Source organism: Pyrus communis, chromosome 4 (genome assembly GCF_041283825.1).
Source record: "Pyrus communis isolate YQ-2024b chromosome 4, ASM4128382v1, whole genome shotgun sequence".
NCBI classification, from domain to species: domain Eukaryota; kingdom Viridiplantae; phylum Streptophyta; class Magnoliopsida; order Rosales; family Rosaceae; genus Pyrus; species Pyrus communis.
In genome coordinates, this window is record NC_142568.1 from 24,603,100 (window position 1) to 24,615,721 (window position 12,622).

A 12,622-nucleotide genomic window follows, 5' to 3' on the forward strand; every position below is an offset into this window, starting at 1 on the left:
AAGTTTAATTTGGTTTTTGATTTGGTAACTTAAATAACTTAAAAATGTAAGCAAAATACAAATGAATGGTCCATTGATTCGGAAATGAGGCGAACGAGACTAGGAATCTCGTTTCACCACAAATAGACACGCAGTCACTTATGCCCTTTGTCACGACATTAGTATTGAGACATTTGTCATTTGGTTAGTATAAATTCATGATTTCGAACTTTCGTCGCCTTAAAGCAAGCTTTTGTTCTCCGCCGAGTTCTTCAAAACCAATAACTAAATGAAGGCAATGCTTTTCACCAACTCCAATGCATGTTCTTTGTCTCAGTTGCCCCAACAAATAGACAGCTTTCAGTTTCACTACTTAAGACAAATTAGATCTCCCCTACGGGTAGTCCCAAACTTCGGGGATATGAAATCAACAATATACCTCATTAGCATGTCCGAGACTCCGAGGCTCCGAGCACGTGAGATACGGATGCTGCAGGCTGGAGCTATGTGCTGATTTGGTTGCCAAGAATATGCAGGATAATGGAAACAATGGAACTATATCTCTATTATCTATCTGTCAATATATAGATACACACATGTTCATAGACAATCAATTTCACAAATTCATAGATATCTGAAACCTATATCCAGCTGGAAAAATAAAATTTACATGGCCATTAATAATATCGAAGTTACGACTGGCACAGGCAAATAATGACAGATGAGCACAAGATTGGTTTGAGGGGTAACGTTATCATACAGTTGCAGCCTTGAGAGACAAAAAGTCTGAAATCTTGTTCGTGTAAAAATCTGGTTGTATGGAGTTGTCGGGACTCTGAAGCACTGGTAAGGTGGTGACGCCTATCACACAAAACAGAAAAGCCTTACTTAGCTTAAATACATCACAATATGAAATATACTTGGCCCAAACAATGCAGATTTTGGTTACCCGAGAGAACAAGAAGAGTTTTGCAACCACCATTTTGTCCAAACAGAATATCAGTATCTAATCTGTCCCCAACCATGCAAATCTGTGACTTCAGGATGCCAAATCTGTCATTGATCAAACCGAATATATTAAATGCTAAACCAATGAAGACCATATCGCAAACCTAAAGAGCATTATCTGTATCACACTATATGCTGTGCACATTGAGAGGTGACCTTGTTCTGTAGCATAAGACTTCTCATCATAATATGGTCGGTCTTTGCTCAAGATCAACAGCACTCATGTTACTCAAGATAAAATAAGGCATTTGACTTACTCATTTGCTAAGTAGTCCATCATAAAAGTTGAGGGTTTTCCCACAACCAATGGCTCATGTTGAGTTGATCCACGGATAGCACCAACCATTGAACCACCACCTGCAGTATAGTACAAATTGTAGTAGCTATTGAGAGAGAAGTTGCTTCATCATTTCAGTAACAACCCATTCGGTCAAGTATATTTAGGTCCATAAATCCAAGGGTTTCCTAGTAAACTTTGAAGTTAAGTCTCATATAATCTAGAAATTATCACTAACTCATGTATCAGTAATTGAAGCATGGATAATCTGATTCAACATTCAGAAGATTCACGAGTTCAATAGATTCCGATATGCTTTTTCACTAAGATCTCCTAAAAGGTGAAAATTTTCACACTCATATCTCCTGTCCCTTATTTTTGTACTTTGATAATTGAATATGATCAAGGAGATATGAAAGCGTAAGTACAACAGAACGAGTGAAGGAACGCAGACTGCTACCCCTATTAAATAAGTTTCGAATTTCCAATCAGAAAAATCTTCAAATGTTTTGCAGCGTAACGGTGCATTTGAGAATAATGTAATTAAAACACAAAGTGCAACAAGGAGAAGAAAGAAATGAACCTGCCCATTCCTGAGCATCTGTGAGATGAGTGACAGCATCACGATTTGTAGCAATGAAAAGACATCCAGGGTTTTCGCGTATACAGAGTGTCCCATACCTACCATTACATGACCATCATATAATATTAACTGACACAGGGAAGATCAAATGCTTAAGTGCATATATAATAAGATCATTATGTTAATATGATTTGGCACTCGGTAAAGTACGATATATATTACTTTCCATTTAATTCTCTGTAAGACTGTAACAGAATATTTGCACATAGGCCCATCCCAAAGAAAAAGAAGACGGTTAACTTCTGGCAACTATGTGGGGTAGAAGAAGAATCTAAAAGAGAGGGTACTGGAAGCAGCAATGATTCCTCACATTTTAATAACAAAGACGAGGACAGTGCCTTGTAACCAAAAGTAAAATATAAAAACTTGCAGTATCTTCAACACAAATGCATTGAAATTGACATACACAACAATGAACAGAACTTACTGAATTTTGTAGTAGTTGAAATTTCGATCAAATCCAACCACAACAGCTCCAACCTAGAAGACAATGAACAAATAAAATTTCCAATATAAGGTTCCAAAAAGGAATGCAGAAGCTTCAAATCTTTGAGAGAAAGTTCTACTTGTATTTTTATCTGTAAAAAGTAAAAACCCAACAACAAACTCAGTTCTATGATGCAAGAAAGGACAGAAGTATACACTCTCATCATGCTCCATCAGATATCCAGGCTTCAGCTCTATTTTCTTCCCACCATCTTCCTGTAAGAAAAAGAAGGCATTATAAATACCACACATTATACGTATATAACAGGAGCATTCTATCTCTCAGAAGAATAACACGTCACTTGATTTCAGTGACTAGGATACAGAATAAAAACTTGCAATGTACTGACAATTAGCTCATACTTACTGGTCCACCAAGGTACTCATATCCAGCAAGCTCAAGCTCCTTCAAGATGCCTTCCTCGCCAATCACATAGACCTATAAAACGCCGTACCATCAGTGTATTATCATCAATATTCATGATTAGAATGCGCTAGCTATATTTAGTGTTAATCATGAGGTGCCAGTGACTGGAAATAAAGTCACAACTTCTTACATGTTAATAACATAGACCCTTAATATAATACTGTGGCTATATGCAAATAAAATATCAGATGAAATAATATTGGAAAACATTATCAGAATCTAGCAGAAATAACAATGAAGAAGATAACATGCCATATGATGCAAACCATTCCCCTTCACAAATACTCCACTTGTAGGCAAATGAACAGAAACAAGATATTAACTTTTACCAAGTAGGCACGCAGGTTACCTTTTTATCTTTTGGGAAATTAATGGACTTCAAATAGGCAGCAGCAGCAAAAGATGACGCAAAAATTTCCTCCTTAAATTGTTCAAGTGTGGTTAGAATTACCGAGTTGCTAAATCTGTGAGCGTGGAAAGAGAAAAATGGCACACTGTCACACTGACCTCTTTGACATTCAGACCAAGCGTCTCAAACTTTTTACCATACTGCTTCCTAGACTTTGTTGAGTTGTTGGTAACGAAAACTAATCTTTTGCCCTGAAGGAAAAGACAATATGCAAGTGGTTTGAGGCCACATAACAATGCTAGCCCCTTAAAATTATCTCCCTATATCATGCTACATGACACTTGGACCCAAGAGTAAACCTAAAGAAAGATATAAAAACCAGTGAAGCAAAGATTTTGCTGGCCTATGATATGAATATGTACAAAACTACAAATACGGAAATATATTATAGGTGGCTACATTGGCAGCCAGACAGACAGACCGACCTTAGACCGTAGCATATCCAGAGTTTGGGGGACACCGTCTATGAGCTTATCTCCTTTCCATATAACACCTGCAGTTGTTGGGTGATGAGTTGAAAGATTATTTAATGGAGCAATACCAATACCATCCACGACAGAGATAAATACCATAAGACTGTAAGACAAACACTATTAAAATTCTAACGGAACATTCATGAGTAATCCTATTCCTATCAAATCATATCATCGTTCGGTGGTTCCCTCCCTCCAATTTTTCTAACGCAACACTTGGTTCTGAATCAATTGGATTTTCCTTTTTAAAAAGGTAATCGGACAAAATGGTTAGGACTTAGGAGGGAATCAAATCAATACAAAATGTGTATTCATAGTCTCATATAATATTATTAAAAAAACTTCAAGTGCTCAAATCCTAACAGATGGATTAATGTCCACTGCTACATTCTTATAGGTATGAAACAAACAAAGAAGATCACTGGATCAACATTCAATTCAACAACGTAAGAAAATGAACAAGTTGAAGAAGGCGGACCATCGCAGTCGAAGATGAAGGTCTCTACAGAGTCAATGAGGTCATCGGCATTCGTGAGAGGCTGCGCGGAGGCCCGGGTGGTGAACCTCTCCTCCATTCTTGACTTCCTACACTTGTGCTTGTTGCTGTTCATGAAGTTCCACGAGAGATTACTTGTACGACTAGTAGTAGTAGTACGAGTGCAACAGAGATTGTTGCTGCTGCTGTTATTGATCCCAAACCCAAACAACTTGGAACTCTTCGCAGAAGCAGCAGCTATCACTGTTGTTGTTGTTCTGCTCAGCATCTCTTTCTCTTTCGTTTCTTTTTCCTTACTCCCTTTTTCTTTGGTGTAGCTCGTTTCGAGGCCGTTAGCCTTTTTCCCTTCCCAAGGCAAGGAAAAAAGAAGGAAGGAAGGAAGGAAGGCATATTTTCATCAACAAAAAAAAAAAAGAAAAAAAAAAAGAGGAGACACGTGGTGGTTTTGGGTGGCTCGTGTAATCCAAAGCTACTGGATGACACTTTTCAGTTTTCTTCTCGTCTCCAAAAACTGAAAGCCCAAATGTCTTGGGAGGCTGCTGGCCCAGTATTAGTAGTTTAAGCCCAATAATAAAAACCTTCCGTGAGTCGTGTCAAGTGCTTGTTTGGGTGATAAAAGTTCAAACAGGTTTGGTATAATTGTCTGTACCCTGCAAGATAGAAACCAAAATAACTTAATGTTGTTTTACAGCTGTATTGCATTGATCGTGATACGAGTTAATCCACCTTCATTAAATATGTGGATATTACGGATATATGGATGCTTCAATAATAAATTAATGGTTACCTCAAAAAAATAAAAAAATAAAAAATAATAATACTAATAATGGTTTTTTTTAATGTTTAATTTGGAACAGATAGATGAGCTGTTAGAATTAACACCGAAAAACTTGGCTGCTTTTGTGATGGAAATTGCAAGGTTTAAGTTGAGCCTCACGCGTGATGATACTGATATATGTCACCGCCATTATTATGCAGACTTGTAAGACTCAACTGCCAACCCTTTTCCCTTTTGTTTGTCCTCCTCCTCCTCCTCCTCCTCCTCCTCGTGGGGTCAAGAACACTAATACTGCACTCTACTCTACGAAACCAAGTGGTCCCTTCCTTTCTTAGTAACTTAGATGTGTCTGTATCTATCTACATACTGTGTAGTAAGACATTATATATATATATATAAGCTTATTTGAGATCCTTAAAAGATTCCTCAAATTTATCACCAAAATGTTTCTTGTGTAGCCATACATTCTTGTGATGAGAAGAAAAACTTGCCAAAATGTTAGCGGTATGACTAGAGAAATATTTACACGGAGTCACGGACTGATCTCTAGCTTTGCAAATCATCATATAGATACACGCATAAATGTGGTTATTTCATTAACTTAAGTTTATAGGATAATTCAATTTAATGTCACGTACGGTTTATTTATTCACGGTTGAGTTTGTTAAGTTTTAATCATGTGTCATCAAGTCATCATCAACATGCAAAGCATCAATATATTTACTTCAATAACATTTTAATTATTGTTATTTTATTTGTTGGGTTAAAATAAAGAGTTAAACGTCATTTTCTAAAATAAAATCTGGGCTGTATACGGCGTTGGGAAGGGTGGGTGCGGAGTGCTGTGGTGAGGGGGAGGGTCGGGCGGGAGCAGTGCGCTGGGTAAGGGTGGAAAGGGAAGCATACGGGTGAAATATTTACACGGAGTCACGGACCGATCTCTAGCTTTGCAAATCACCATATAGATACACGTATAGATGTGGTTATTTCATTAATTTAAGTTTATAGAAGAGTTCAATTTAATGTCACGTACGGTTTGTTTATTCACGGATGAGTTTGTTGAGTTTTAATCATGGCTCATCAAGTCATCATCAACATGCAAAGCATCAATATATTTACTTCAATAACATTTTAATTATTGTTATTTTATTTGTTGGGTTAAAATAAAGAGTTAAACGCCATTTTCTAAAATAAAATATGGGTTGTATATGGCGTTGGGAAGGGTGGGTGCGGAGTGCTGTGGTGAGGGGGGAGGGTCGGGCGGGAGCAGTGCGCTGGGTAAGGGTGGAAAGGGAAGCATACGTGTTTTAAAAAAAAAAATTAATAAAAATACTCTCGTAATTATTTTCTTTTTTTTCAAAAACTCTTTGACAAAATTAGTAAAAAATACCCTCGTAAAAAATTATTTTTTACTCGAGAAGCATGGACATCAAATGCCCAGCTTAGAGCATGTGAATGTCCATATCAAGATAAAATAGGAGTGACCGACATCAAACAATCACGGTGTTCAACGTCAAGCAACCATAGCGGTTAGCGGTTGACATCAAACAACTGCGGGGGTTGTGTGCCCATATATACCAGGCATAGAAGTGTCGATGAATGATCAACGCAAACACGAGGGAATAAAAGACCATGTAAGTACCGGAGAAATCCTAGTTAAATGATCAACATTTGTTCTGAAATTCCTTTTGACGTATTTAAATAATGTATAAATGCATTAACAAAAAAAAAAAAAGGTTAAGTACAAAAGATGGATCATATGTTAATGAAATTAATAGGACGCATCACCTAAAACACGTACTGCCAATAAATCATTTGGATTTCAAATTACGGATGAATCATAAGTTCTTTAGATATAATACATCAATGTTATTGATCATCTTATTATCTACGCATATATATACGGATAAAGTGAAAATGGTCAAGAGCTAGCAAGATTAATTATTAGTTGATGAAAGTGGTTAGGGAAGTTAATGCCGATTGACAGCTCCCATGCCCGTGTATTGAGCAAAGGTCTGCCGGTCCATTCCCATCCCTTTGATTGATTGTGACAACTATCGACTCGACTATAATTAAATTATTCAACAATAATTTTGCACAATTTGGGGAGTTGAAGGTTACACGCATTATGTGCTAACAAATTGAAGATATATGAAGGTTTTTATTCATAATTAAATTTCTCTGCTCTTTTATGATCATGTATACTTGTTAGATGTTACGTATTTGTACTTAATAATTAATTGAATTCTAGTTACTTTCCTAATGAAATGTCGAAGCCTTGTTCAAGCCAATAAATGAAATTAATTACGTACCTTAGCAGCTTAGCAGTTCGTTTTATAGTTTAGGGGTCATTGATTTCATATTAAAGGGCCTCCCTCCATGTCCATGATCATCGCCATATATACTTTTCAATCTTAATCATTTTCGTATGGCTTGAGCATTATGGAAATTGTTTGACATTGCTATCGTACGTGGTCCCTTATGCAGCTTCAGTTTATGAAAAGAAAAAAGTTAAAGTGCATCTACACCTGCACGCTAGTAAAAATCATCAAAGTTCATAAGGAATCCATGACACCCTAGCGTGAACAAACTAATCTTACGCATCAATGATCAAACTGCCGTAAACGACGTGTCACAAACTGATAGTCCCCACGAACCATATATACACAATATTTCTTACTTAAAGTAACAAATTAACTTCAATTATTGACCCCTATTTATCTTAAAAATAAAATAAAATAAAAACTTAAATTGGTGTGTCAATGCTTGTGCATGTGCAACCAACATATTCTCTGTAATTAAAAACATATTGACGTTTAAAAATTATTATATACACGAACAGATAGAAGGAAAATAGCTACCCCCTTCCCTTCCCTTATCACTAAAAAGAAGAAGAAGAAGAAGAAGGAAAAAAAAGAAGAAAATTAGCCAAATTAAGTGAAACATGGGAATTAGCCAGCTCCGTGGAGATGAAGATCGTGAGCATGAAGGAAACCCTCCTCACAGTCTCCTCCAAGACCTCAAGGTCACTGTCCACCACTCATCTCTTGTATTCCCATCCCAACAGACACAGAAAAGAACCATGTTCCTATCCAACATAGACCAAGTTCTTAATTTCGACGTCCACTCTGTGCATTTCTTCGGTGCCCACAAAGATTTTCCTGATGGCCAAATTGCAGCTGAGAAACTCAGAGACAGCCTCGCCAAGATATTGGTGCCTTATGATTTCTTGGCGGGAAGGTTGAAAGTGAACCCCAACACGGGTCGCTTAGAGATCGAGTGCAATGGTGCCGGAGCAGGATTTGTGGTTGCTTCTAGTGAGTATGCTTTAGATGAGATTGGAGACTTGGTTTATCCTAATTCAGCCTTTGCACAACTAGTTTGCAGCGCTATGGATCATGATCAACTACTGAAACTTACTGCTGGTGCTGTTGGTGATGATCATGATGGTCTTCTTCAGCCACTTTTCATTCTGCAGGTACCTGTGCATATAATTTGGGTCACCATCATTTGTTCTGCATAAAGCTAGCTAACAAGATAATAATGCAGTTCTACTTTGTTTGCAATCGCCTTAATAATGCAAGCTCCAATTAGTTTTTTATGTATAGATATATATCTTACGAACTCTCTTAATAAATTTCTCATGGTCATGGAGTACTGGTGGTGCATAAAATACTTGCTCTTCCATTACTTATAAAGGACGAGTAATGTTAGAAAATCACACTATATATATACCACATAATGGAGGTAGAGTTTGCGTACCAATACAAATAGGTATTTATCTATATCAAAGATATGGTATAATGTGGTCTCGTAAAATACATTGTGTTCTCCTATGTAATATGTGAGGATGTGGAGATTGTTCTACTTTGAAAAGTTAAGAGAATAACATCTCTAAATGATATGTCAAGTATGTCAAATAATACTAGAAGACATCACGGTTTTCTCCAATAAAAATGCTATAATTGACGTGGCATATGAATTATTTAACTTCTTATTTTCTAGTTGTCTTCTTATTACAAATAAAGATAGAATCAATTTGGTTATTTAATGTTTGGGGTCTCATAATTCACTAATAGAATACAACTTTTAAACTATTTTTTCTTAAAAATTATAGTTTTAGGCCCAATGCATAATGAAATAATTTAACAAATATCTTGGAATGAGAGAAATTTTGGCATCAGCCTCAAATGGGCACATCAGCATTCAAATTCAATTTTGACAGTTCATGTAAGAAATATCAATTTCCCTTATCAATTTTGACAGTTCATGGGCACATCAGCATTGATTCTCTTACAAGGAGTTGAGTTACACCGTGCCAATTAGTTTATGATGAAATATCAATTTCCCTTATTTTATTATAGTATGTTAATTAATCCATGTATGAAAGTCTAATGATTATATGTAATCCACGTCGCATGGGTTGTTTATGTGTGTGAGTATATATTGAGTGTGCTCCCACATCAAAGAGTTTATAAATTGTATATGTGCTTATGAAAAATTAAACTACCTTCATATTACCAATTAATTATTTACTTTTAACGTAATGTGATACATCAAGCCTTCAAAATTGCATTTTCTTCACATGCATGATTATGACTTCTTAGCCAGTGTAATCATCCCTGCAAATTAATTGTTTGCTCAACTATCTGTTTAACTATAATTATCGTTAATTAGGACATATTTATATGTAACCTATTACAATTTAATTTTTTTCATCTTTGAAGGAAAAAAGTGAAAACATCATTTCAAAAGATACCTAGGATAATGATATAATTTCTTGAAAGAGATGATTGGACACTTACAAATTAGTTTGATATATTGTATAACTACATAGTACGTATTACAGTAAGAGCTCAAGAGCAGGGACTACGTAAGCAAAACGTGGCTCCAAGGACTAGACAAAAATACCTAGGAGAGTTTCATAAGGAAAATAGCCTAGTGGAAGAGGAGAGATTTTTCAATATGTTGAGAACACGGGATGGTATGTCATATATCATTATATAAGTGGTGAGATACTCATATTAAAAATTAACAACTTAAAATAAAATTTTCCTCCACTTATATTATAACATGTGATATACTAGGTGATGTACTGCCCATGTTTTATACACAATAAAAAATTTCCCGTGTAGGAGACAAGGCAATTTGGGATTCCGCTAATATTTTATTAACATAACATATTTCTCTGATGCACTTTGAAACCCACTAATATTTTATAAAATAAAATAAAAAGATATACAATTAAGAATTGTCTTATCTATTTTGCATTGTTCGTTGAAGAGGTAGACATCTTAATTAGGCAAATGAACTAAGCAAAATGGCAAATCAACCAACAAAGTACAATTTTACTTCAAATAATTGTCTAGTCCTTTGGAGATGCTGACACAAGAGAAAATTTTGAGCAAAAGTAATGTGAAAATAAAAGGTTATGCGAAAATGACACATCAAATTTATGTAATTAGTGAAAATTCTAGAGAATAGTTAGAGTGAAGAATATGCAATTCATATGGAACATGTTTATTGATACAGTGATGTTCTTATTCAATAATGTCATATGTTATTGAATTAGGATGTCATAATCATGCATGACATACTCGTTTCTTATAAGAAAGTGTTGCCTCATGCCCATGAGTATGGGACCCACATGCAAAACCTATTCCTTAATGTGGAATGCATAGTGTTGCCCTAAACTTGAACTTCTCATACAATTGACAACATGCAAATTCTTATATCTTAACTTAAATTGAACAATGAGATTCAAGAAGAGGGGGTCGCAGGAGAGGGAGAAAGTGGAAAGAGGAGGAAAGAAATAAAGAAATAGAGGATTGGAGGCGAGAGAAAGAAGAAAGAAGAGAGCGAAGGAGCAGAGGAGAAAAAAGAGAGAGATAGATTGGGAGTGAGTGGGCAGGAGAGAGAAAAGAAATGAGTGAACTTTAGGTTTAAAAATTCACTTTGGTGTTTTTAGAAAGCAGGCTATTTTTTTTGAGTTAGCCTTAAGTTTAATTTTTTAAAATATAGTCCTATCAAACAAGTTTTTAAACTTAAAACTTAAAAAATGTTTTTTAGTTTAAAAATTAGATTAAAATAGAATACTAAGCATGCGCTTACTATTTGGATCATATTTACTTGTTTACTTGTGCTACTTTTCTGTAAATGGGGATTCACATGGGTATATGCACTAAGCAACAAATACAGATATATGTACCATACATAGTTACTGTATAATCAATTAGATTGGATCTATATGTTTCGTATACTTAATTACGTAATCAACTAATATAGCTAGATAGATATTGTAGTTACTAGCTAGTTATATATGTACCAAATATATAATTATATGTACACATATATATAGGGTGAAATATTTACTGAGTGGTTTAATTAGTCAGAAGAATTATCGTGTGATTAATTGAACTAATAATTGAACAGGTGACAACATTTAAGTGTGGTGGATTCGCGATGGGCATATCAAACAACCATGCAACATTTGACGGTATAAGCTTCAGACTGTTCTTGGACAATCTGGCTGCCCTGGCTGCTAACAAGCCCTTGGCAGTGATCCCTTACAATGACCGTCAGATCTTAGCTGCTCGATCACCACCACGTGTCACCTTCATCCACCCCGAGTTACAAGAGCTCGAGAATATCTCCACCCTGGAGCGCAAGCAAGAGGATGAGCTTGAGGTTGGCGGCCATGACACACACCCTACAGTGTTTGAAGCCACCCAAGAAGAGCTTGACTTCAAGATCTTCCGGCTGACTGCCAGCGACATTGCTCACCTCAAGGAGAAGGCAAAATCCATCGCTAGTAGTACAAAAGAACGTGTAAAGATTACTAGCTTTAGCGTGGTGACCGCCCTGATATGGCGGTGCAAGGCATTGTCATCTTCAACATATGTTGATGATCATGGTGAAAGTAGAGAGTCGAGGATTCTTTATGCGGTGGACATAAGGCAGAGGCTGAACCCGCCGCTACCCCAGGGCTACACTGGGAATGGAGTGCTGACTGCCTACGCTTCTGCTGGGTGCAGGGAACTGGAAGAAGGGCCGTTCTCAAGAGCGGTGGAGATGGTGTCTGAGGGGGCAGCAAGGATGACAGATGAGTATGCGAGGTCCGTCATCGACTGGGGAGAGTTACGCAAAGGCTTTCCTAACGGGGAGGTGTTGGTGTCATCCTGGTGGAGATTGGGGTTTGCTGACGTGGAATATCCATGGGGGAAGCCCAGGTACAGTTGTCCCGTCGTATATCACAGGAAGGATATCATCTTGTTCTTTCCTGAACAAGATGTGCCTGATAATGGAACAAATGGTACTGGGGTTAATATTTTGGTGGCACTTCCTCATCGGGAGATGCAAAAGTTCCAAGCCCTCTTCCAGAAGTTCTTATTGGGCTAAAAATTTTTAATATAAGAATAAATATGCATATTGTAACATGAATGTGTACGGGACCATGTATGATATACCCATATATATCGTTTCTGTAGTAGCTCCTACTGATTATGATCGAAGGTGGGATTAGAGTTCAAGAGAGGAACGATTGTGTTGGAGACTTATTTATTTGGCTCCATTATATACAAAGAAGATATATAACATGTGTTGCATTACTATTTTCTCGTATTATTATAATATCAGGATTCCAAACT

General features: G+C 36.4%; 2 protein-coding genes across 3 annotated transcripts; one reads left to right on the forward strand and one right to left on the reverse strand.

Moving 5' to 3' along the window:
- Positions 1 to 517: 517 nt before the first annotated feature.
- On the reverse strand, positions 518 to 4,561 carry LOC137722661 (phosphoglycolate phosphatase 1A, chloroplastic). 2 transcript variants are annotated; one of them, XM_068461712.2, is made up of 11 exons: positions 4,181 to 4,561; positions 3,655 to 3,722; positions 3,328 to 3,420; positions 3,170 to 3,241; positions 2,761 to 2,832; positions 2,550 to 2,609; positions 2,335 to 2,387; positions 1,848 to 1,945; positions 1,245 to 1,344; positions 929 to 1,032; positions 518 to 840 (listed from the first exon to the last, which is right to left on the reverse strand). In XM_068461712.2, exons 1-11 carry the CDS (start codon positions 4,464 to 4,466, stop codon positions 734 to 736), a joined length of 1,113 nt encoding a protein of 370 aa, XP_068317813.1. In that variant the 5' UTR covers positions 4,467 to 4,561; the 3' UTR covers positions 518 to 733. The 2 variants fall into 2 exon arrangements, with proteins under 2 accessions (XP_068317813.1, XP_088549301.1); XM_088693175.1 differs by lacking the exons at positions 3,170 to 3,241; positions 3,328 to 3,420 and having other exon boundaries at positions 4,181 to 4,558.
- Positions 4,562 to 7,792: 3,231 nt separating this feature from the next.
- Positions 7,793 to 12,586, forward strand: GLC (HXXXD-type acyl-transferase family protein). The gene is made up of 2 exons (XM_068462681.2): positions 7,793 to 8,454; positions 11,409 to 12,586. The coding sequence occupies exons 1-2, from the start codon at positions 7,921 to 7,923 to the stop codon at positions 12,372 to 12,374; spliced, it is 1,500 nt and encodes a 499-aa protein (XP_068318782.2). The 5' UTR covers positions 7,793 to 7,920; the 3' UTR covers positions 12,375 to 12,586.
- Positions 12,587 to 12,622: the final 36 nt, after the last annotated feature.